This window comes from Mesoplodon densirostris, chromosome 5 (genome assembly GCF_025265405.1).
Source record: "Mesoplodon densirostris isolate mMesDen1 chromosome 5, mMesDen1 primary haplotype, whole genome shotgun sequence".
NCBI classification, from domain to species: Eukaryota; Metazoa; Chordata; class Mammalia; order Artiodactyla; family Ziphiidae; genus Mesoplodon; species Mesoplodon densirostris.
Window position 1 is genome coordinate 60,858,439 of NC_082665.1, and position 27,335 is coordinate 60,885,773.

Genomic DNA, 27,335 nt, shown 5'->3' on the forward strand with positions numbered 1-27,335 from the left:
ATAACTGCTTTGATGTCTTTGCTAGATGCAGTATCTGGGAACCATGAAAGACTCTGTTGCCAGCTTTTCTCTTTTCTTATTATGAGTCACATTTTCCTATTTCTTTTCATGTTTCATAAGTTTTTTGAAAATTGGACAGCATAGGGACTTCCCTATGTTGCAATGGTTAAGAATTGCCTGCCGATGCAGGGGACACGGTTCAACCCCTGGTCTGGGAAGATCCCACATGCCGCGGAGCAGCTAAGCCCATGTGCCACAACTACTGAGCCTGCGCTCTAGAGCCTGCAAGCCACAACTACTGAAGCCCACGCGCCTAGAGCCCATGCTCCACACCAAGAGAAGCCACTGCAATGAGAAGCCTGCACACTGCAACGAAGAGTAGCCCCTGCTCCCCACAACTAGAGAAAGCCCGCGCAGCAACGAAGACGCAACACAGTAATAAATAAATAAATAAATAAAATTAATTAAAAAAAAGAAAATTGGACAATATAGATAACATATTGTAGCAGCTGTGGATTCTGATTGCATCCTTTCTACCCCTAAAGCTTGTCATTGCTAATTTCTGTTTAGTAACTTGCCTAGAGTAAATCTGTGAAATTGTTTGTCCTGTGGTATGTGGAAGCAAATGTCTTTGCTCAGTTTATTATTATTGTTGTTGTTTTATTTTTAAGGCTGGTTTCTGGTGTCACCCCTTATATCAGCCAATCATTGGTGAGAAATTGTGCTCAAAGACAGTGAGCCCATAAGGCTTTTCCCTTCTGCTGACAGATCTGTGTATATATTGGGTAGTGCATCGAAATTCAGATAATTTTCAAGTTTGTCCCAGTTTAAATGTTCCACTGAGACTTCTTGTATCTCCATCCTGGAATGTGTGGATAGTTTGGGATTTTTCCAATCTCTGTTACACATGCATGTAGTCCCTGTTTATTTAGGAGTACATGGAGAGTTTTTCAAGTTCATCCGTGACTGTCTCTCTTCTAAGATCTCTCTGTTACACCCCCTACTGATCAGACAGTCTGCTTGTTTGTTGTTCTAACTGGGACTTCAACCTCCACGCACTTGGATAGCTTCAGAATTTTTCCTTTCACTTCTGGGATAGGTTTTCTGCTTTCCACTCTGAATCAGCTGAGTCCTGCTCTGTCAGCACCGCTGCTAGTTTTCACGGCCTGTTCCACCTTTGTAGAAGTACTATACTGACTTAACTTGTGGGGGAGGAAGAGTAATGTGAGCAGGCCCAGGAAAGAGTGCCACAGACTTCTGATGCTCATACCCAGGTTCAGTAGATTTTCCTGAGAAAATATTTCTCCATTTATTGTATGCCTTTAGTCAATTTCCAATCATTTGAGATGATTGTTTTTGACAGTTGTTTTTTTTTTCCCCAGCTATATATTTGACTTTGCAGGGAGGATTTGCCAAAGTCCTCACTCCATCATCCTGGAAGCATCCTTTGCTTCCTTTTGGTGTTTTTGAAATGTTTATGTGGTTTTTCATATAAAGACAAACAAAAATATTGCATAAAAAGTGTATGATTTTAAAGTCCATTTTAATTTTATTTTCTAAGATACTACAATTCAGTTCATTTAATGATGATCATAATTAAACAGAAAATTAATTTTTTTATTGTTGCAGATTTCAAGTTCTGCCTATAAAGACAGGAATGAGGAGTATAAAAGACAATTCACACATCTACCTGATACAGAGAAGCTGATAGCAGGTAAAAAACCAGGAAGTTACAAAAAACCCTTTTACTACCTCATCAAAGTAGAGCTGATGAGTGACAATATTTGTAGAAAATTTAAGCCTTTATGCTACATAGAAACTATTTTTTGAGATAAGCAGCATCTTATCATCTGTAATTAGACAATGTAAAACTAAGTTGTAATTCAGGGAGGAGTGATTTCTGCAGTATTAAGTACAATTGACCCTTGAACATTGAAGGAGTTAGGAGCGCTGACTCTGCAGAGTCAAAAATCCACGTATAACTTATAGTCAACCCTTCATATCTGCTGTCCCTTTGTGTCTGTGATTCTGCATCCATAGATTCAACCAACCACAGATCTTGTAGTACTGTAGTATTTACTATTAAAAAAAATCTGGGCTTCCCTGGTGGCGCAGTGGTTGAGAGTCCGCCTGCCGATGCAGGGGACACGGGTTCGTGCCCCGGTCCGGGAAGGTCCCACATGCCGCGGAGTGGCTGGGCCCATGAGCCATGGCCGCTGAGCCTGCGCGTCCGGAGCCTGTGCTCCGCAACGGGAGAGGCCACAACAGTGAGAGGCCCGCTTACCGAAAAAAAAAAAAAATCTGCATATAAGTCCACCCACACAGTTCAAACCCATGTTATTCAAGGTTCAGTTATACTCGCTAAAAAATAGACCTAAGAAGAAATGATTTGTCAGTTTCTTCTGGTGCTTGTTTCATATGGCTTTGTAGGGAAAATTTAAATTTGATGTTCAGTATATATTACTGTTCCTCAGAAAAAAGTGCTCCTTAACAGATTATAGAGCAATTTTATAAAAACTTTTAGGGCTTTATCATTATTCATATAGCCTTTCAGGTAGATTTTTTTTCTTAAATAGGCCTTAAGAGGAAAAATTTAGTCATAGTACTTAAAAAGTGCTTTATTTTTGCTATAAGTATAATATAGATTCTTTACCATCAAAATACTGAAGTTGGCTTTAGTTTTAGTACATATTTCATTTAAACCATTTATTCATAGGAATTTCTCAGATTTCTGGTGATGTTGGTTAATATTCAATTCAATGTAACTGAATTTCTAGAGAGTTCAGTTTAGTTCTTTAAATATCAAAGAAATGAATCAAAACAATTTTTTTAAAGATTGGAATGTAATATAGTCTCACGATAATAGAGTGTATGGTAAAAAAGTGAAAGATCATTTCACCCAAGGCCACTCTGACCTTCTTCCTGGGTGATAACCACTTTTAGCAATTTCTTATGTATATATCCAGAAATTTTCTGTATGTATATCAAGAGGAATATATTCCTAAGAGAACTTAAATGGGAGCACACTGTGCTTACTGTTTTCAGTCTTGTTTAGAGCTCTATTAGCACTACTTATGGATCCACTGCATTCCTTTAATGGCTGCCTAGCAGTCAATTGAATGAATTTTGTACCATAATTTGTTTAATAAATCCCCTACTCATGGACATTTTGATTGCTTCCTGTCTTTTGCTATTACCACTAATGCTACATTGAACCTTCATGTTCATTTGTTTTGGCACGTATGTGCCACGTGTATTGTAGGTTAAATTCCTTGAAGTGGAATTGTGACTAAAAGGTAATGAGCATTTAAAAGGTTTATACTGTTGCCAAGTTATCCTCCAAAAAGGCTACACCAATATTCATTCTCATCAACAGTGTATGTAAGTATCTGCTGTGCCACACCTCAGGAACTTTGCTTTAGCAAAATTTGGTATATAGAAATTGTATTTAAATATGCATTTCTTTAATTATGAGGGAGGTTGAACATCTATAAATCATTTTTATTTTTCTGTGAACCTTTCTTTTCATAAACTTTGCCCATTTTTCTAGCAGTTATTTGTCTTTTTCTTGTAATAGCTTGTTAGATGTTAAAAGAAATTAGATATTTTTCACCTGTTGTTGCAAATGTGTCTTGCCAGTTTTGTCACTTGAAATCAAATACTTTTCATGGAAACCTTTATAAAATATTTTATACTCATCACTGCTTTCTTGAAAGAAATTAATCTGATAATACAGTGATATATACTCACTATAAAGCATTAAAGCCATACAGAAATGTATAAAGAAAAAATTGAAAATCATTGGTGATCCTATCACCTATATGTAATTTTGCTTAATATTTTGTAGATATCTTTCAGTATGTATATTTGCTTTTAAAAATTTACATTTTTTGGGGCTTCCCTGGTGGCTCAGTGGTTGAGAGTCCGCCTGCCGATGCAGGGGACACGGGTTCGTGCCCCGATCCCGGAAGATCCCACATGCCGCGGAGCGGCTGGGCCCGCGAGCCATGGCCGCGGAGCCTGTGTGTCCGGAGCCTGTGCTCCGCAACGGGAGAGGCCACAGCAGTGAGAGGCCCGTGTACAGAAAAAAAAAAAAAAAAAAAAAAAAAAAATTTACATTTTTTGTGGTTTTCCTCACTCACTGCTATAATAAACTTGTTCATTGTATAAAATTTGGAAAATACAGGCATTTACAAAGTAGAAATCTAAAACCACCTATAATTGTACTATCTGGAAATAATGTCAGTGACACACATATCTATACAAATTAAAATATCTAATTGGTATCATTCTGTACAAATCGCTTTAAGTTCTTCGATTTTTTTTTTTTTTTTTTTTTTCTTTTTGCGGTATGCGGGCCTCTCACTGTTGTGGCCTCTCCCGTTGCGGAGCACAGGCTCCGGACGCGCAGGCCCAGTGGCCATGGCTCACGGGCCCAGCCGCTCCGCGGCATATGGGATCCTCCCAGATCGGGGCACGAACCCATGTCCCCTGCATCGGCAGGCGGACTCTCAACCACTGCGCCACCAGGGAGGCCCTAAGTTCTTCGATTTAACCACATATTGGATCACTGTCTTCTGAAACAGAGAATCTTAAATTTAATTTAAACTTTTATTTTAAAAAACAACTCATTGTCATTTCAAATCCACAATATCATACTTTATAGGCTAGTTCAATAAATATTTATTAGTACTCAGTATGTGCCACACACCATACTGTTTCTGAAGAACTTGGGGTGCGGTGGGAGAGCAAACACATATAAACAAATCACTATGATTCAGGGTGATATGAACAGTTTTAACAAGGTACAGAAGTGGTACAAAGGAAGACATAACATGTTGGAGGAAGGCAAGTATTTTAATTTTGGGCACGTTGAGGTTGAGTTGCCAAGACAACTAAAATATATATATATATATATATATATACATATATGTGTGTGTGTATATATATATATATATATATATATATATATATAGTATAAATATTATCTGGAAATAAAGATTTAGTGTACACCACAGTAATCTTCTAACTTGTCTCTCCCCTATTCTTACGTGCCTTCAATCTATTCAATACTGTAGCTGTAGTGGTTTTTCTAAGATGCAAATCTGATCAGATTAAAACCCTTCATGGATAGTATTCCAATGACCTTAGAATAAAGCTTGACTGCCTGACTTACGTGGCCTTTCATATATGTTAAATATCCTCTCATTCCTCATCCTTCATCAAGGTCCCTTCAGTCTCTAGCCTTCTGAAGGCAGCCTTCTTTGGACATGTCATTTCCTTTTGTTTTCAGGCCTTTTTACTTCAGTTTGCCTAGAACTGTTTTCCCTCCTCTGTACCTGGCTATCTTTTGTCTATATATTTTAAAATATATATTTATGTGTTATATATATTTTATTTGTATATTTCTCATTTAGCAGTGCCTTTACTGTAAATTTGACTGGATTGGTACAGCTCTCGTATTCAGCTACTGCTCACCAGAGTAACAGTAGTAGTAGTTAAAATACTGAAACATTGACTGGTAAATAGCCACTGCCTTTAGCCCCCCAACTGACTCCTCATACCTTAGCTCTCCTGGCTTCTCTTCTAGGATTCCCAGGGCCTTCCCATGATCCAGCAATGAAAGGTTTTATATCTGACATAGAAAGGTCCCTGTAGAACTCTGATCCAACACTATGGTTGGTGATCAGTGCTGTTACTTTAAATATCACCTCTGGATAGATGCCTCCACTCTGTGTTCCCTTAAGTGCCTTGCACTTTTCTCTATCATATATTTACATAACCATTATCTATATTATTTGCTATTGTAACCCTGATGCCAAGGTCAGTACTCGACTTATAATAATGGGTGCTCAATGATTGAATGGATGGTTGATGGATAGAGGAATGAGTGAGTAAATGAATATCAATGTCACTTAAAATCAGGAGAATAGATGAGCTCAACCATGGACAACATATAGAGTTAAAAGAACACTAACAAAAGAATCATGGCAGCAGTAGAAGAAGAAAATCCAGTAAAAAAATTCAGAAGGAAAGGTCAAATAATGTGTGAAGATCCAGAAGAAAGGAGTATCACAGTGTTTCAGGGTGCAACGAGTTGTAAGAATCAGAATAATTTAACAGTGTGAAATACAGTTGAACTAAATGAAAATAACAGTTTGTGGGATTGATCTAAAGTAAGTATATAGAGGAAATGTATAGTGTTAAATGAATATATTAAAAAACAAAAAGGAAGTAAAATCAGTAACCTAAGCTTACACCTAATAAATCTATAATAGAAGAGGAAACTAAACCTAAAGCAAACAAAGGGAAAGAAATGATAAAGACCAGAGCATAAATTAATGAAATTAAAAATAGAGAAAACCAATGAAGCAAAAGCTGGTTCTCTGAAAAGATAAATAAAATTGAGAGACTGAGAGCCTGGTTGACCAAGAAAAATGATGGATGACACATATTACCAATATCAGGAATGGAAAAGAGGCCATCACTACTGATCCCATGGATAGTTAAGGATAATAAGGAAATACTATGAACAACTCTGTGCCCATAATGCAGTAATTTAGATAAAATAGACTAACTCTTTGAAAAATACAAACTCCTGAACATCACACAAGAAGAAACGTATAGCTGGAATAGTCCTATACCTAGTAAAGAAATTGAATTTGTAGTTAAGAACCTTCCATAAAAAGAAAACTTGGTCTAGATAGTGTCACTGGTGAATTCTATCAACCATTTATAGAAGAAATAGTATCATCCATTCCAGAAAATAAGAAGGATCACTTCCCAACTCATTTTATGAGACTAGTATTACCAAAATACCAAAACCAGACAGAAACATTCCAAGAAAAGACCAATATCTGGCATGAACATAGAAATAAAAAGTTGAAACAAAATATTAGCGAATGAAATTCAGCATTTATAAAAGGGATTATAGATTATGACCAAGTGAGGTTCATTCCAGGAATGCAAGGCTGGTTAAACACTTAAAAAAATCAATGAAATTTATCATCTTAACAGACCAAATATGGAAAACCATGTGATCATCTCAATAGATGCAGAAAAAGTGTTTGACAAAATTCAACATTCATTCATAAGAAATCTCTCAGCAAGTTAGGGATAGAACTTCAATCTCCTTAGAAGTTGCTATGAAAAACCTACAGCTAACATCATACTTAGTGATGAGAGAGTGAATGCCTTCCACTTAAAATTAGAAACTAGGCAAAGATGTCCTCTCTCACTACTCCTACTCAGCATTGTACTAGAAGTTGTAAGTATAATGAGTGCATTAGACTTGAAAAGGAAATAAAAGGCATATACATTAGAAGAACAGGAAAAAAACTAACTTTATTGCCAATAGACATGATTATTCATGTAGAAAATCTCAGATAATCTACAAAGTCTTCTAGATTTAATGAGTGAATTTAGTAAGGTCTCAGGATTGAAGGTCATTTGAAGGTAAAAGGAAGGGTCATATTTATATGTACTAGCAAAGAACAATTGGAATTGAAATTTTAAAAATACCATTTACATCAGAACTTCCCAATATGAAGCACTTAGGTATAAATCTAACACATATGCAGGCTCTATATGCTGACAACTGTAACACATTGACAAAAGAAGTCTAAATAAATGTTTATAGATTGAAAGACTTAATATTGTTAAGATCTCAATGAAAAATCCCAGCAAGCTTTTTCATAGATGAGTAAAATGACACACTGATTCTAAAATTTATACAGAAAAACAAAGGAATTAGAATAGCCAAAATAATTCTGAAAAAGAAGAACAAAGCTGGAAGACACACATTACTCAATTTCAAGACTTATTATGAAACTACAGTAATCAGGAAAGTCTGAGATTTGCCAAAGGATAGACATTTAGATAAATGGAACAGAAAAAAGCCCAGATATAAATTCGTACAAATATTGTGAACTGATTTTTGACAAAGGTGCAAAGGCAATTCAATGGAGAAAAGTTAGTCTTTTCAACAAATGGTGCTGGAACAATTAGACGTCCATATGCAGAAAAGCGAACTTTGATGCCTGCCTTACACTTTTTATGGAAATTACCTCAAAATGGATCATAGAACTAAATGTAAAATGTAAAACTGTAGAACTTCTAGAAGAAAACATCTGGGTTTTTCTAGAGGAAATCTCTATGAACTTGGATTTGATAGTGAATTTTTAGATGTAATACCAATAGCATGATTCATACAAGAAAAGAATTGATAAATTGTACTTTTTTTGCTCTGCAAAAGATACTTTTTAGAGAGTGAAAATATAAGACACAGGGAGAAAACAGTTGTTAATCAGATATCTGATTTTTTCTTTTTAAAGAAACACTTCTATCCAGAATAGAAACTGTTCTTAAAAGTTAACAGTAAGAACACAAACATCCCAATTAAAAAATAGGCAGATGCTTTACCAAAGGAGATGTATGGATAGCAAATAAGCATATTAAAAATTGCACACGGGCTTCCCTGGTGGCACAGTGGTTGAGAGTCCACCTGCCGATGCAGGGGACATGGGTTTGTGCCCCGGTCCAGGAAGATCCCACATGCCGTGGAGCGGCTGGGCCCGTGAGCCATGGCCGCTGAGCCTGCGCGCCTGGAGCCTGTGCTCTGCAACAGGAGAGGCCACAACGGTGAGAGGCCCGTGTACCGCAAAAAAAAAAAAAAAGTTGCACACTATCATTTGTCATTGGGAAATACAAATTAAAAGCACAATTAAATAAACAACATAGCTAATAGTCTTACTAAAATTAAATACAGGGACTTCCCTGGTGGTCCAGTGGTGAAGAATCTACCTTCCAATGCAGGGGACGTGGGTTTGATCTCTGGTCAGGGAACTAAGATCCTGCATGCCTCGGGGCAACTAAGCCCACATACCACAACTACTGAGCCCACGCACCTCAACGAGAGAGCCCAAGTGCCCTGTAGCCCATGCGCCACAACTAGAGAGAGAAAAACCTGCATGCCACAACTAGAGAGAAGCCGAGCACCACAAGGAAGAGCCTTCGTGCCTCAACAAAAGATCCCACATGCTGCAACTAAGACCTGACGCAGCCAAAAATAAATGAATAAAAAGTATTAAAAAATTAAATTAGATTAAAAAACAAAAACAAAACAACTGACAACACCAAATGATGATGCTGCAAAGCTATAGCAACTCCGCTGTGTTGGAAGCTGTGGGTGACTGTGGCTGACCTCTACCATAGGGAGTTCACCAGGCAGTTATTCGATATCTGTCCCTGTTCTTGCTATCCCTCTTTGTACCTGCTGATTCTAAGTGTGAAGTCTCTCTGGGGTGGCATAGGGAAGAGTGGCTGTTATCTCTGCTGCAGCCTTCCTGTATATTTTTTGAGCTGAGGCTTTCTCCACGCTGTGGTTTACACATTTTTATCCACTTTTTGTCTTCTAAAATTTATCAAAACTTCTAGTTTTTATACCCACCCCTCAGCATTGTTACGAATTTAATCTCTTTCATACATCTTCCCTGTCATTTCAAAGGAATTTTGGAGCAAGGGGGGAAGTAGACACGTGTCAACTTAGACTGGAAGTTCTGTGTACTAGTTTTGTACTAAAATAACAATATGTATACTGCTAAATATGTTTGTTGATTTGAATGTATTCACCTTGAGAGAATGCTTTTTTCAGTGATGTCATTGCTCAAAACATTTTTTAACTTCTCTGATTAAATGAGTGAACAAGGCAGATTTTCATGCTGGAAAATGTTGTGTTGGGAAAATATAATTAAAAACAAAATATCCTACCACCCCAGAAAACCTCTCCACAAAAGTAAAAGAGAAAGAAAACACTTGGTTTTATTATTGAATAAACATTAAACTAGAATGTGATGTGCATCACAGGCAATCTGCAAAAGACATTGTGAAGGCAGAAAGAAATCTCCCCCTTTTGTATAGGCAGGCAGGTACAACCATTACATGTTCTAAAGATAAATGATAACTAGTCCTGGGCTTCCCTGGTGGCGCAGTGGTTAAGAATCTGCCTGCCAATGCAAGGGGCACGGTTTCGATCCCTGGTCTGGGAAGGTCCCACATGCCGTGGAGCAACTAAGCCCGCGTGAGCTCCACAACTACTGAAGCCCATACGCCTAGAGCCCGTGCTCCGAAACAAGAGAAGCCACTGCAGTGAGAAGCCCTCACACTGCAACAAAGAGTAGCTTCCGCTCACTGAAGCTAGAGAATGCCCATGTGCAGCAATGAAGACCCAAAACAGCCAAAAAAAATAAATGAAAAAAAATTTTTTTTTTCATTTCTTGCCTAGGACATATTGCTATGAAACTATCTTACAAAAAATCAATTTTTATGAGGTATAAGTTTACTACAGTAAAACACCTGTTTTAGGGAGACTGTTTTTAAAAACCACTGGAAAAAATCTGTCAATCTATATCAATTAGTCTTCAGTTAAAATGTTAGCATAGCTTTGAATAGAGTTAATGTAAAATAGTGCAGCGGTTCTCAAAGTGTGGTCCACAGACTAGCAAAGTTGGCATCACCTGGGACCTTGCTAGACGTGCCAACTCTCCCCCCAGCCCAGATGTATTTAATCAGAAACTCAGGGAGGGGCCTAGCAATCTGTGTTTTAATAAATCTACCAGGTATTTCTGATCTGATATTTGAGAAGCATGGAATTAATAAAGTGTTTCAGTGCTTTAGATAAAAATTTCAGGATACTTCAAGGTGACCTTTAGCCCCGTCCCTGTTTTAGAGGTGCATACTAGTAAAAGAGTAACTTAATCTGCTTATTTACTAGGATTTTTTTCTTTTTTTTGGTTTGATGGCATCTCAGTTTTGTTTTGCTGAAGGAAGCACTGTGAAAGACTGCATTCCTTTGCTCTATTTTTAGTATTTGCTTAGAAATTTAACACAAGCAAATTTAAATATTTTAAGGTTCATAACCTCAATAACTTTTTCCTAAAATTGCTAATCACTATATAGTTTTAAAATTTATCAATTAAACTAAATCTCTTCACAGCAGCTCTTTATATCTTATATTATTAATAATTTAGCAATGCTTTTTACTTTAGTCACAGAGACAGGTCTTAATCTTAGAGGCATGGTATTAACTTCCTTGTAGACAGTGGCATTTACCAGAGCACTCTTGATTTTGCTGGATTATAGTGCTGAGGTAGAGAGGATCAAACTTGAAACTAAACTTAAAATGTATACAATTTTTAGAGTCATCCTTGCTCCCTCCCTCACCCTCATCCAACATCTAATTAATTACCAACTCCCCATCAGTACTACCCCTTAAATATCTCTGAATCTAACTACTTCTTTCTCTAGTACTGTCATCTTTTGGTCTGAGCCACCATCAATTCCCCCCGAATTTCCAACTGATTTATCTGAATCCATACTCACAGTGTGAATAAAGTGGTCTTTAATAACATACATCTGATCATGTCCTCCCACTCATCGATGGCTTTTCATAAAATCCACGCTATGCCATGGCCAGTGAGACCTTACATGAACTAGCTTCTCCAGCTTCTCTAGAAAGAGATCTTTGTATAGTCGCTCAAAGATGTTGTTTGTATCTACCACAGGGCCTTTGCACATGCTGTTCCCTCATGTTCCTGCTGACCCTTTGTTGATCGTCAGATCTCAGTTTATGGATTACTTTTTCTGGAGAACTTTTCCATGTATACTCTCCCTGCCCACTCCCCCATACCTGTATACCCCTTGCTATATGCTCTCAGCTTTCTCCACACTTTGGTCATTATACTTATTTTTCTATTTGTTTATTGTATGCCTTCCCCTCTAGACAGTGTTCCATGAGGGCAAGGTCCATTTCTGGTAACCCTAGTGACTAGCAAAATATCTGGTGTATGGTGCCCAAAGTATAGGAATAAGTGAATGAATGAATGAATGAACTAATGAACAAAGTGATGACTTTCCATGTGTTCAAGTAGTATAAGATTTATGAAGTTGCCACATTTTTTTGTTACTAAGCTGTTCCTTATTATTATTATTTTTAAATGTAGATTATGCTTGTGCTCTTCAGAGGGACATTTTGCTTCAGGGACGACTATACCTTTCAGAAAACTGGCTATGTTTCTATAGCAACATCTTCAGATGGGAAACTACAGTAAGATTTATTTTCATTTGATTTGCTGATATAAATAGTTGCATAGATAGAAATGTATACAGTCCTTCTGAAAACAATGTACTTTAGATTTCAAAGTAAGTTACATGTATTTATCTATACTTGTATACATCTAAATATATTTATGTGTAGTATAAGTGTGTAATATATTTTTCTTAATACATTGAGCTCCATTTGTACATATTTAATATAGTTGAGAAGAGAGATTTCAGGTTGAAAAAAACTTGAACATACCTCCTTTTGGCTGACAAAAGCATGTCTTATGTGACAGACTCTGAATTTTTTTGTGTATATTTGTGTGTCTGTGTGTGTGTTAATGTGGAACATAAATACCCATGTGTCTTTTCACACCTTATCCTAATATTAGGTATAGGAGCTGATGGAGGAAATTACTGAAGGGAAGAATATCTGTTCACTGTGTTTATCTCAGAGAATGCGGGCATGTGCTTATTAACTCCTTTAGGTTTTTCACCTGAATATTCTGGACTAGATTGATGTAATACTTGGTATTTTGTGTTGTGTATGTTTCTGAGAAATTCATTTTGCAATTTTTTATCCCTTTTTGTGTGTTTAGATTTCTATTGCTTTAAAGAACATAACCTTTATGACCAAGGAGAAGACCGCTCGACTCATCCCAAATGCTATCCAGATCTTTACAGAGGGTGAAAAGGTGAAAAACTTTTCTACCTTTGCCTTGTAACATAATGTGGAGAAAATCTGCCTCATACTGATCATCAATGTTGGGAATGTAAGCAATTCTTCTTGGAGTTAGGAATATTTAATAGTATTTAATACTAGATTTCTGTATACTTACATACATATTGGTGACTAACTTTAAATGACTGCTAAAATTTTTTGTAGTTTATAGTTTACAGAGAACTTTCTCCCATATTTTTCATTTCTTCATTATAAGAGGTAGGTAGGGTAAGCCTTAGCAAATATCCTTATTATTTCTAAATACCCTATAATTCCATGATCGTTGTTTGGTCAGTAATACCTGCACAATAGCAACTAATAAAAACCAGAGGAAACAGAGATTTGGTAGCATACAAGTAAACACATAATCACTACAATCTTTTTTAGAATGGTGATTTTCTTTAACTGCCATCATTTTTATTATCCACCTACAATATCCATCATTTCTTGGTATGAAGAATCTTTTTCTACCCACCTGGAAAATTGATACGGGCTCTGTATGTGACATTAGAAGCATAATGTTGAGAAAGAAAAAGGAAGGAAGGAAGGAAAAAAGGAAAGTATGGAAGGGAATGAAGGAGAAGAAGAAGGAAGAAAGGAAGGAAAGGAGGAAGGAAGGAAGGAAATGAAAGGGAAAAGAGGAAGGAGAGAAGGATAGAAACACGATCATGAGATTGAATCATTATGATGATACTTTTTAATCTTGTAAAGTTTCTTTCACATGCACTTTCATTTTTCTTTTTAAACAATCTCATCCCTACAGAACACTGCCAGGTACAGTACAAAGAACTTTTCCCCTCTGAACTATTTGAGAATAAGTTGTCACTCTGAAGACTTATCACTCCAGACATGATCCCAGATAGTTTATCATGTATTTCTTCTTTTTTTTTTTTAACATTTTTACAGTTTAATTTCAAAGAAAAATCTCAGGTTATATTTATTAGCAAACATATTTCAGCTAGGGAGTTTTTCATCCCCCAAAAAGATGGCAGATGGAAATGAACCTAATATGTGTTTAAAGAAAATATAGCATGTATTTCTAACAAAGACATTCTCCTACATAACCACAACATGACCATCAAATTCAAGAAATTAACGTTGATCATTATCACTGCTCAATTCTCAAACCCGCTTTGGTTTCCTCAATTATCCCAATAAAATCCTTTATAGCAAATAGGCCCAGTTCAGAAATACATATTACATTTAGCTGTCATGCTCTTTAATTTCCTTATTCTGGACTAGTCCCTTAGTCTTGCCTTGACTTTTGTGCCCTTGATGCTTCTAAAGATTATAGGTCAGTTATTTTGTAGGATATCCCTCAATTGTGTTTGTCTGATATTTTCTTATGATTAAGTTTAAGTTATACAATTTTGACAGAAATAACATAGAAATGATACTCTCTTCTTTCCATTGTGTCCTATCAAGTGGTACATGATTTAATTTCTATGATTACTGGTGATATTCACTTTGATCACTTGAATAAGGTGGTGTCTGCCAGACTTTACTGTAAAGTTAGTCTATTTTCCTTTGTAATAATGTTTTGTGGTCAACTACTTTGAAACTATGTAAATATACTATGCCTCATAAAATTTATTCATTTATTTACTTATATCAATATGACCTCATAGCTTCTTATTTTATTCAATGAATTATAATCCATTGCTATCATTACTTATTTTGATGCTCAAATTGTCCCAAATTTGGCCAGTGGGAGCCCCCTCAAGCTGGCTCCGGTGTCCTTTTGACCATTCTCAGCATTATTTCAGCACTTTCTTGCTTTTTAGCACAAGATGTTACAGGTTTTCTCTGCCTCAGTCCTGGAATCAACCATTTCTCCAAGGAGTCCTGTTTTCTTTTAGGGGAGACTGATATTTAGAAGCCAGTTTGTTCATTGCTATAGGGATCACTGTTTGAGCCCTCTAATTGGGCAGAACAAGGGTATATACAATATATATATAAATTACACACCTACATACATAATACACACACATATATTCCCACTTATACATCTACGTTTATCTGTCTATCTATGAATAATAAATCACCAATTCACACGAATACCTCTAATTCTAGTCCAACAACACAGTTATTTTTACTTTTCCCCTTCATTTTTTTTGGCTGCACCATGCGGCATGTGGGATCTTAGTTCTCTGACCGGGATGGAACCTGTGCCCCCTGCACTGGGAGTGCGGAGTCTCAACCACTGGACTGCCAGGGAAATCCCTTTCCTTTTGTATTTGTAACTCCTTTCCCTGACAGAGAAACCAGGCTCCCATTCTCCTTAATATATTTACTTTGATCAGTGGACCTGTATGTAATTCATCTTCATCTCTTCTGCTGCCCCTTCCCTACGCTTGATTTCTGACACGTAGAGTCAGGTTGCTGCCCATCTCCCCACCACACTAGGGCTCTCATCCTGAAAAAGCTCTCCTCACCCTGCTTGGGCTCTGATACTCCACACAGGACAGCCCTTCTATGAGGACAATCTCCTCATTCTTCTCTGGTGCTGACACCCTGCTTTGGGCTACTGCAGCTCCTCTGCCCCTGCCCTTACCTCTAGCGTGGATGCCTTGCTTTCCTCTGTTCTGCTAAACAGCTTTAGGGCCAAACTGTTCAAGAAGGAAACAAGACCTAAAATAAGCTTATTCTTTTTTTTTTTTTTGCGGTATGCGGGCCTCTCACTGTTGTGGCCTCTGCCGTTGCGGAGCACAGGCTCTGGACGCGCAGGCTCAGCGGCCATGGCTCACAGGCCCAGTCGCTCCACGGCATGTGGGATCTTCCCAGACCGGGGCACGAACCCGTGTCCCCTGCATCAGCAGGTGGACTCTCAACCACTGTGCCACCAGGGAAGCCCAAGCATTTAAATTTTAATAATGATAACAACAGCTAGTATTTGCCAAACATACTTGTTCTAAATATTGTGCTAAGTTTTTTTTTACATGTATTTTCTCATTTAGTTCTCACAAAAATTTGCTACTGAAATTATTCTCATTTTGTAGATGAGGAAACTAAAGAAAATAAAAGTGACTCAAAGTCATAGAACTGAGTGGTAGAACCAGGATATGAACCCAGGTAGTTTAATTGCAGAGACACTGGTCCTAACTACCTCACTGTATTGATTCAGTGATCTCTTTTACCATCATCATGGAGAAAAAAAATCTACACTACTAAGTATTTATCCCTCCATGTACTGTATGGTTAAGGGAAGGTTAATCATGGTACTTTTAGTTGTTTTCATTTCTAGCATACGTTCTATGCCCCAACAGTTTAGAGGTGTCATTATCCAGAACTCCTCACAAATTAAGGTTATTATAATAATAATTATTATTATTTGGCCGCGCTGCACAACTTATGGGATCTCAGTTCCCCAACCAGGGACTGACCCCAGGCCACGGCACTGAAAGCCTTGAATCCTAACAACTAGGCCACCAGGGAACTCTCTAATGTTATTATAGAAGCAAGATATATTAGTAAATTTTTTTTTTTTTGCGGTACGCGGACCTCTCACTGTTGTGGCCTCTCCCGTTGCGGAGCACAGGCTCCGGACGCGCAGGCTCAGCGGCCGTGGCTCACGGGCCCAGCCGCTCCACGGCATGTGGGATCTTCCTGGACTGGGACACGAACCTGCATCCCCTGCAACGGCAGGCAGACTCTCAACCATTGCGCCAACAGGGAAGCCCTATTAGTAAATTTTTGAAGTTGGATATCTAACGAGGAATAAAATAAGATGGTAATTTACATAGATTGCCCAGAAAGATGGGAGTGTTAAGGAGTTGAGAACGTGGTTTTGGTATATAAGAGTGGATAAAGTTGATAACAAAGTATTTAGTTTAAAAAGTGGGAATAGTAAGCGTAACACCATGGTGAAAAAGAGATGGACTAGGTGATTTTTCTTATCTATATATCTACATACAAGGTTGTAAGATTATTAAAATTTGGTCTAAGAAAAGGAGATAAAGGGTAGTAAATAGTGATCATTAGGTCACAATATTATATGTGTAATTGTGTTTGGAAGAGCTCCTAGATATATCCCCATGATAAAAAGTTTTGCTTTTTGAAGAATATTATATAAACTAGGTTTCAGTTTATTAGCTGGAAAAATACTACTTTAAAACCTTTCTATGAAAAATATAAACACCTCAAATACTATTATGTTTGGCATTTTATTTAATAAATCAAAAATGGAACTGAGCTTTCTCATTCCTAAAAATAGCCAGTCAATCATTCAAAGTCACTAACTAGGGGATCAGAAGAGATGATACACTGAGAGACTGTATTTAGTGCTGCTGCTTGTCATATTTTCTCATAAAAGCCTATTATAAGATATGACTTTGCAAAAATCATTTACATGCAGAGGAAGAGATGGGGCTAAAAGCAAACATGGAATTATAGATTAAAGTATGCTATTTTTCTTATACAACATTGAAAGCAAAGTTTAGTGTTAACATGGGTGTTCTATATCTATAATTAATTGAGATTACGTATTTCTGGATTTTTTTAGAAGACTATGAAAGATGACATAATTTTAAATTAAGATCCTTAAAATAAATCTATCTCTGAAGTCCACTTGCAGTTTTCTCTTATTCTTTGTGTATATTTGGCTCAAACGGCCACCAAATTATATCTCTCTGCAAAGTTCAGAATAAATAAAATTTTAATTTTTTAATAAGTTTATTTAGATTGATTTTAATAATTAAACTACAATGAATGTAAATAGCTACCTAGTTCAAGCTCCTTTCCCTAGTAAATATTGATAAAGTTATTTTGCTGTAAGGTACAATTTTAAAAGACACCTTATTCATGCACCAGTTATGTGGTTTTTTTCTATTATAATGAAAAGTTTAACAAAAATTAGTATATAAAGTAGGCAATGGTGACCTACTAGTTCGCTTTGACCATATCAAGTCACAGCAGACTGTCATGACAGATACTTTCCCTTTTTTTTCCATGACATTAAAATTGTCCTATTATTTGTCTTCGCAGTTTTTCTTCACATCTTTTGCTGCCAGGGATAGAAGTTACCTCAGTATCTTTAGGTTGTGGCAGAACGTACTGTTAGACAAGGTAAGTGTTCATACCAGAGGCTGGTGGTTGTTATAATAGCAGCCTCCCAGTGTGTACCTATACAGTGTTTGTGAGTTGAAAGCTCCTTTTTATTTTTCTGTGGTTAATTTTGACTAGACTATTCAATTCCAAGAAGAAACTTGAAGCAAAACAAAATCCATAGTTACAAGTTAAGATGTTAATTGTAATCCCCAGAGTAACCACCAAGAAAATAACTTAATAATAACTTACCATCCAAAATATGGTAAAAGAAACATAAAGGGAATGAAAATGGCACACTAGAAATATCTATTTAACACATAAGAAGGCAGTAATGGAGGAATAGAGGGACAAAAAAGACCTAATAAGATAGCAAACATTACATTAGCAAGAAAACAAATAGCAAGATAGCAGACATTACATTAAATCGTTAAACATAAGTGGGTTAAACTCCTTAAGCAGAAGGCAGAGATAAACATGATCCAACTATATGCTATCTATAAGAGACACATCAGATTTATTTAGTTTTTATTTTTTTAACATCTTTATTGGAGTATAATTGCTTTACAATGGTGTGTTAGTTTCTGCTTTATAACAAAGTGAATCAGCTATACATACACATATAACCCCATATCTCCCCACTCTTGCGTCTCCCTCCCACCCTCCCCATCCCACCCCTCTAGGTGGTCACAAAGCACCGAGCTGATCTCCCTGTGCTATGTGGCTGCTTCCCACTAGCTATCTATTTTACATTTGGTAGTGTATATATGTCCATGCCACTCTCTCACTTCATCCCAGCTTACCCTTCCCCCACCATGTCGTCAAGTCTATTCTCTACGTCTGCATCTTTATTCCTGTCCTGCCCCTAGGTTCTTCAGAACCATTTTCTTTTTTAGATTCCATATATAGACACATAAGATTTAAAGATAGAAACAGATGGAAAGTAAAAGGATAGAAAAAGATATACTATGCAAACAATATCCAAAAGAGAGCCGAAGTGACTATAGTAATATCAGACAAAATAAGCTTAAAATCAAAAATTAGTAGAGACAAGGAAGAATATTTAATAATAATAAAAGGGTCAATCCGTCTGGAATTCATAATAATTATAGACTTATATGCACCTAATAAGAGAACTCTAAAATATATGGAACAGAAATAAATCACCACATAAACATAGATAAATAAATAAGATACATGGAACAAAAACTGGCAGAACTGAAGAGAAAAATAGGCAATTTAACAATAATAGTTGGGAGATTTCAGTACCCCACTTTAAACGATGTATAGAATAACTAGACAGAAAATCAACACGGAAATAGAAGACGAACAAAACTATATAACTAGAACTAAAAGACATCTGTGGAACATTCCACTCAAAACAGAATACACATCCTTCTCAAGTGTACATGGAATATTCTCAGAATAGACCATACACTGGGTCATAAAACAAGCCTTAATAAATTCAAAAGGATTGAAATAATACAAAATGTGTTCTCTGATCACAACGGAATGAAATTAGAATTCAGTAGCAGAAGAAAATTTGGGAAATTCACAAAAAAGTGGGTATTAAGCATAACACACCTAGAAAGCCAATGGTGAAAGAAGAAATCACAAGGGAAATTAGAAAATACTTAGAGCTAAATGAAAACAAAAACACAACATACCAAGACTTATGAGATACAGCTAAAGCAGGGCTTAAGAGGGGAATTTATAACTATAAACACCTATATTTGAAAAGAAGAGTGATCTCAAATCAATAAACTAACTTTCTACCTTAAGAAATTAGAAAAAGAAGAGGAAACTAAATTGAAAGCAAATAGAAGCAAGGAAATAATAAAGATTAGATGAGAAATATATGGGACTTCCCTGGTGGTTCAGTGGTTAAGAATCTGCCTGCCAATGCAGGGGACATGGGTTTGATCCCTGGTTTGGGAAGATCCCACGTGCCATGGAGCAACTAAGCCCGTGTCCCACAACTACTGAGTCTGTGCTCTAGAGCCTGCAAACACAACTACTGAGCCTGTGTGCCACAACTACTGAAGCCTGCGTGCCTAGAGCCCATGCTCTGCAACAAGAGAAGCCTGCACACCACAAAAAAGAGTGGCCCCCACTTACTGCAACTAGAGAAAGCCCGCATGCAGCAACAAAGACCCAATGCAACCAAAAATAATAAATAAATAAATTTATTTAAAAAAAGAGAAATGTATGAAATAAAGAATAGAGGGCTTCCCTGGTGGCGCAGTGGTTGAGAGTCCGCCTGCCAATGTGGGGGATGTGGGTTCGTGCCCCGGTCCAGGAAGATCCCACATGCCGCAGGGCGGCAGGGCCCGTGAGCCATGGCTGCTGAGCCTGCATGTCCAGAGCCTGTGCTCCACAATGGGAGAGGCCACAACAGTGAGAGGCCTGCGTATAGCAAAACAACAACAACAAAAAGAATAGAAAAATAGTGTTAATCAACAGAACCAAAAGTTCTTTATTTGAAAAGATCAACAAAATTGACAAACCTTTAGCTAGGGTTACCAAGAAGAAATTAAAATTATTACATTCAGAAGTGAAAGTGGTAACATTACTACCGGCCTTACAAAAATAAAGGGTTTATACTATGAACAATTGTATGCCAAAAAAGTAGTTAACCTAAATGAAATGAACAAATACCTAGAATGTCAGAAACTATTAAAACTGACTCAATCATAAATAGAAAATCTGAATAGACCTATAACAAGGAAAGAGATTGAATTAGTAATCAAAAATCTACCTACAGAGAAAAGCTCAGGCCCAGATGGCTTCATTGGTGAATCCTGCCAAATGTTACAGTAGCATTAATACCAATCTTTCAGTCTTTCACAAAGTATGCCAAAAAATTAAATAGGAGGGAACACTTCCCAACTCAGTCTATGAAGCCTATATTACCTTGATACCAAAAACAGACAAAGAACATCACAAGAAAACTACAGACCAATATTTATGTTCATTGTGTCTATGAATGTAGACGCAAAAATCCTCAAGAAAATATTAGCAAACCAAAGTCAGCAACATATAAAAAGATTATATGCCATGATTTTTACAAGGTTGTTCAACATATGAAAATTGATCAATGCAATACACTAGAGGAAAAAAACATGATAATCTCAATCAATACAGGAAAAATATTTGACAGAATCAAACATCCTTTCATGATAAAAAATAAAACAGGCTAGGACTAGCAGGAAATTTCAACAGCCTGATAAAATTCACACCTACATATTTAATGGTGAGAGACTAATGCTTCCGCCTTAAGGTCAGGAACAAGGCAAGGATGTCCTTTCTTGCCACTTCTGTTCAACATTGTATTGAAGGTTCTAGCCAGGGAAATAAGGCAAGAAAAAGAAGTAAAAGACATCCACATTAAAAATGAAGAACTAGAGACAGCAGAAGCAGGAAGAACTACAATCCTGCAGCCTGTGGAACAAAAACCACATTCACAGAAATATAGACAAGATGTAAAAGCAGAGGGCTATGTGTACCAGATGAAGGAACAAGATAAAACCCCAGAAAAACAACTAAATGAAGTGGAGATAGGCAACCTTCCAGAAAAAGAATTCAGAATAATGATAATGAAGATGATATAGGACCTCGGAAAAAGAATGGAGGCAAAGATCGAGAAGATGCAAGAAATGTTTAACAAAGACCTACAAGAATTAAAGAACAAACAGAGATGAACAATACAATAACTGAAATGAAAACTACACTAGAAGGAATCAATAATAGAATAACTGAGACAGAAGAACGGATAAGTGACCTTCAAGACAGAAAGGTGGAATTCACTTCTGTGGAACAGAATAAAGAAAAAAGAATGAAAAGAAATGAAGGCAGCCTAAGAGAGCTCTGGGACAACATTAAATGCAACAGCATTCGCATTATAGGGGTCCCAGAAGGAGAAGAGAGAGAGAAAGGACCTGAGAAAATATTTGAAGAGATTATAGTCGAAAACCTCCCTAACATGGGAAAGGAAATAGCCACCCAAGTCCAGGAAGCACAGAGAGTCCCATACAGGATAAACCCAAGGAGAAACACGCCTAGACACATAGTAATCAAATTGGAAAAAATCAAAGACAAACAAAAATTATTGAAAGCAGCAAGGGAAAAATGACAAATAACATACTAGGGAAATCCCATAAGGTTAACAGCTGATTTCTCAGCAGAAACTCTACAAGCCAGAAAGGAGTGGCATGATATACTTAAAGTGATGAAAGGGAAGAACCTACAACCAAGATTACTCTAGCCAGCAAGGATCTCATTCAGATTCGATGGAGAAATCAAAAGCTTTACAGAAAAGAAAAGCTAGGAGAATTCAGCACACCAAACCAGCTCTACAATAAATGCTAAAGGAATTTCTCTAAGTGGGAAACACAAGAGAAGAAAAGGACCTACAAAAACAAACCCAAAACAATTAAGAAAATGGTCATAGGAACATACATATCGATAATTACCTTAAATGTGAATGGATTAAATGCTCCAAAAGACACAGGATTGCTGAATGGATACAAAAACAAGCCCCATCTATATGCTGTCTACAAGAGACCCACTTCAGACCTAGGGACAGATATAGTCTGAATGTGAGGGGATGGAAAAAGATACTCCATGCAAATGGAAATCAAAAGAAAGCTGGAGTAGCAATACTCATATCAGATAAAATAGACTTTAAAATAAAGAATGTTACAAGAGTCAGGGAAGGACACTACATAATGATCAAGGGATCAATCCAAGAAGAAGATATAACAATTATAAATATATATGCACCCAACATAGGAGCACCTCAATGCATAAGGCAACTGCTAACAGCTGTAAAAGAGGAAATCAACAATAACACAATAATAGTGGGGGACTTTAACACCTCACTTACACCAATGGACAGATCATCCAAACAGAAAATTAATAAGGAAAGAGAAGCTTTAAATGACACAATAGACCAGATAGATTTAATTGATATTTATAGGATATTCCATCCCAAAACAGCAGATTACGCTTTCTTCTCAAGTGCGCATGGAACACTCTCCAGCATAGATCATATCTTGGGTCACAAATCAAGCCTCAATAAACTTAAGAAAATCGAAATCATATCAAGCATCTTTTCTGACCACAACGCTCTGAGATTAGAAATCAATTACAGGGAAGAAAATGTAAAAAACACAAACACATGGAGGCTAACCAATACGTTACTAAATAACCAAGAGATCACTGAAGAAATCAAAGAGGAAATCAAAAAATGCCTGGAGACAAATGACAATGAAAACACGACAATCCAAAACCTATGGGATGCAGCAAAAGCAGTTCTAAGAGGGAAGTTTATAGCTATACAAGCCTACCTCAAATAACAAGAAAAATCTCCAGTAAACAATCTAATGTTACACCTAAAGGAACTAGAGAAAGAAGAACAAACAAAACCCAAAGTTAGCAGAAGGAAAGAAATCATAAAGATCAGAGCAGAAATAAATGAAAAAGAAACAAAGAAACAATAGCAAAGATCAACAAAACTAAAAGCTGGTTCTTTGAGAAGATAAACAAAATTGATAAACCATTAGCCAGACTCGTCAAGAAACAGAGGGAGAGGACTCAAATCAATAAAATTAGAGATGAAAAAGGAGAAGTTACAACAGACACCACAGAAATACAAAGCATTCTAAGGGACTACTACAAGCAACTCTATGCCAATAAAATGGACAACCTGGAAGAAATGGACAAACTCTTAGAAAGGTATAAGCTTCCAAGACTGAACCAGGAAGAAACAGAAAATGTGAACAGACCAATCACAAGTAATGAAATTGAAACTGTGATTAAAAATCTTCCAACAAACAAAAGTCCAGGACCAGATGGCTTCACAGGTGAATTCTATCAAACATTTAGAGAAGAGCTAACACCCATCCTTCTCAAACTCTTCCAAAAATTGCAGAGGAAGGAACACTCCCAAACTCATTATATGAGGCCACCATCACCCTGATAGCAAAACCAAACCAAGATACTACAAAAAAAGCAAATTACAGACCAATATCACTGATGAATATAGATGCAAAAATCCTCAACAAAATACTAGCAAACAGAATCCAACAACACATTAAAAGGATCATACATCATGATCAAGTGGGATTTATCCCAGGGATGCAAGGATCCTTCAATATATGCAAATCAATCAATGTGATACACCATATTAACAAACTGAAGAATGAAAACCATATGATCATCTCAATAGATGCAGAAAAAGCTTTTGACAAAATTCAACACCCATTTATGATAAAAACTCTTCAGAAAGTGGGCATAGAGGGAACCTACCTCAACATAATAAAGGCCATATAAGACAAACCCACAGCAAACATCATTCTCAATGGTGAAAAACTGAAAGCATTTCCCCTAAGATCAGGAACAAGACAAGGATGTCCACTCTCACCACTCTTACTCAACATAGTTTTGGAAGTCCTAGCCATGGCAATCAGAGAAGAAAAAGAAATAAAAGGAATCCAAATTGGAAAAGAAGTAAAACTGTCACTGTTTGCAGATGACATGATGCTATACATAGAGAATCGTAAAAATGCCACCAGAAAACTACTAGAGCTAATCAATGAATTTGGTAAAGTTGCAGGATACAAAATTAATGCACAGAAATCTCTTGCATTCCTATACACTAATGATGAAAAATCTGAAAGAGAAATTAAGGAAACACTCCCATTTACCACTGCAACAAAAAGAATAAAATACCTAGGAATAAACCTACCTAGGGAGACAAAAGACCTGTATGCAGAAAACTATAAGACACTGGTGAAAGAAATGAAAGATGATACCAACAGATGGAGAGATATACCATGTTCTTGGATTGGAAGAATCAATATTGTGAAAATGACTATACTACCCAAAGCAATCTACAGATTCGGTGCAATCCCTATCAATTTACCAATGGCATTTTTTACAGAACTAGAACAAAAAATCTTGAAATTTGCATGGAGACACAAAAGACCCCAAATAGCCAAAGCAGTCTTGAGGGAAAAATACGGAGCTGGAGGAATCAGACTCCCTAACTTCAGACTATACTACAAAGCTACAGTAATCAAGACAATATGGTACTGGCACAAAAACAGAAGCATAGATCAATGGAACAAGATAGAAATCCCAGAGATAAACCCATGCACCTACGGTCAACTAATCTATGACAAAGGAAGCAAGGTTATACAATGGAGAAAAGACAGTCTCTTCAATAAGTGGTGCTGGGAAAACTGGACAGCTACATGTAAAAGAATGAAATTAGAACACTCCCTAACACCATACACAAAAATAAACTCAAAATTGATTGGAGACCTAAATGTAACACCGTCACTATAAACTCTTAGAGGAAAACATAGGAAGAACACTGTTTGACATAAATCACAGCAAGGTCTTTTTTGATCCACCTCCTAGAGTAATGGAAATAAAACCAAAAATAAACAAATGGGACCTAATGAAACTTAAAAGCTTTTGCACAGCAAAGGAAACCATAAACAAGATGAAAAGACAACTCTCAGAATGGGAGAAAATATTTGCGAATGAATCAATGGACAAAGGATTAATCTCCAAAATATGTAAACGGCTCATGCAGCTCAATATTAAAGAAACAAACAACCCAATCCAAAAATGGGCAGAAGACCTAAACAGACATTTCTCCAAAGAAGACATACAGATGGCCAAGAAGCACATGAAAAGCTGCTCAACATCAGTAATTATTAGAGAAATGCAAATCAAAACTAAAATGAGGTATCACCTCACAACAGTTAGAATGGGCATCATCAGAAAATCTACAAACAACAAATGCTGGAGAGGGTGTGGAGAAAAGGGAACCCTCTTGCACTGTTGGTGGGAATGTGAATTGATACAGCCACTATGGAGAACAGTATGGAGGTTCCTTAAAAAACTAAAAATTGAATTTCAGTATGATCCAGCAACCCACTACTGGGCATATACCCAGAGGAAACCATAATTCAAAAAGACACATGCACCCCAATGTTCATTGCAGCACTATTTACAATATCCAGGTCATGGAAGCAACCTAAGTGCCCATCGACAGATGAGTGGATAAAGAAGATATGGTACATACATACAATGGAATATTACTCAGCCATAAAAAGGAACGAAATTGAGTCATTTGTTGAGATGTGGATGGATCTATAGACTGTCATACAGGGTGAAGTAAGTCAGAAAGAGAAAAACAAATATTGCATTATCGTATTAATGCATGTATGTGGAACCTAGAAAAATGGTACAGATGAGCCGGTTTGCAGGGCAGAAGTTGAGACACAGATGTCGAGAACAAACGTATGGATATGAAGGGGGAAAGCCACGGGGTGGTGGGGGTCATGGTGTGATGAATTGGGCGATTGGCATTGACATGTGTACGCTGATGTGTATAAAATTGGTGACTAAGAAGAACCTGCTATATAAAAAAATTAAATTAAAAAAAATTTTAGGAACTATTTATTATCGTTCTTCAAACAGAAAAACTGCCTGGAGATAAGTTCTCTTTGGTAAGTTTATATTTCAACACATGTATCTATTTTATATACTATAGAGATATACACAACATGAATTGAATAAAAGCTCTAAGAAAGATCTGTCATTTCCAAAAAAAAAAAAATGAAGAAATAAAAACTATCTCCATTGACAGATGCCATGTTTTTGTGTATATAAAATCCTAAGTAAACCAATAAAAATGTGCGAGAACCAATAAATAAGTTCAGTAATGTTGCAGAATGCATGATCAAAATACAAAGATTACTTATATTTCTTTTCTTTTTTTTTTTTTTTTTCTTTTTGTGGTATGCGGGCCTCTCACTGTTGTGGCCTCTCCCGTTGCGGAGCACAGGCTCCGGATGCGCAGGCCCAGCGGCCATGGCTCACGGGCCCAGCCGCTCCGCGGCATATGGGATCCTCCCAGACCGGGGCACGAACCCGTATCCCCTGCATCGGCAGGCGGACTCTCAACCACTGCGCCACCAGGGAGGCCCAAAAGATTACTTATATTTCTATACATTCACAATAAACAATCTGATAATAAAAATTTTTAAAAATTCATTTACAATAGCATCAAAAAAGAATAAAATACTTGGGAATAAATTTAACAGAAGTATAAGACATGTATACTGAAAGCTCTAGACATAGTTGAAAGAAATTAAAGGAGACTTAAGTAAATGAAAAGAATCTCATGCTCATGGATTAGAAGACTTAATATTGTTAAGATGGCAATACTCCCCAAATTGATCTGCAGATTCAGTGCAACCCATATCAGAATACCAACTGGCCTTTTTGTAGAAATTGAGAAGTGGATTCTAAAACTCATATGGAAATGGAAGTTACCCAGAATAGCAAGAACAATCTTGAAAAAGAAGAACAAAGTTGGATGAATTAGTCTGTTAGGTCTGCCATTAAAAAAATGCCATAGACTGAATGGCTTAAACAACAGAAATTTATTTTCTTA

The 27,335-nt window shown here is 36.7% G+C and overlaps 1 protein-coding gene across 1 annotated transcript in view; it reads left to right on the forward strand.

Annotated features, from left to right (window-relative positions):
- Positions 1-27,335, forward strand: part of GRAMD1C (GRAM domain containing 1C) — a 91,579-nt gene that overhangs the window by 21,029 nt on the left and 43,215 nt on the right. Inside the window, exons 3-6 of the mRNA XM_060099870.1 lie at positions 1,629-1,714; positions 12,000-12,103; positions 12,696-12,791; positions 17,801-17,881. Coding sequence (XP_059955853.1) covers positions 1,629-1,714; positions 12,000-12,103; positions 12,696-12,791; positions 17,801-17,881 — 367 coding nt within the window. The remainder of the gene's footprint in view (positions 1-1,628; positions 1,715-11,999; positions 12,104-12,695; positions 12,792-17,800; positions 17,882-27,335) is intronic.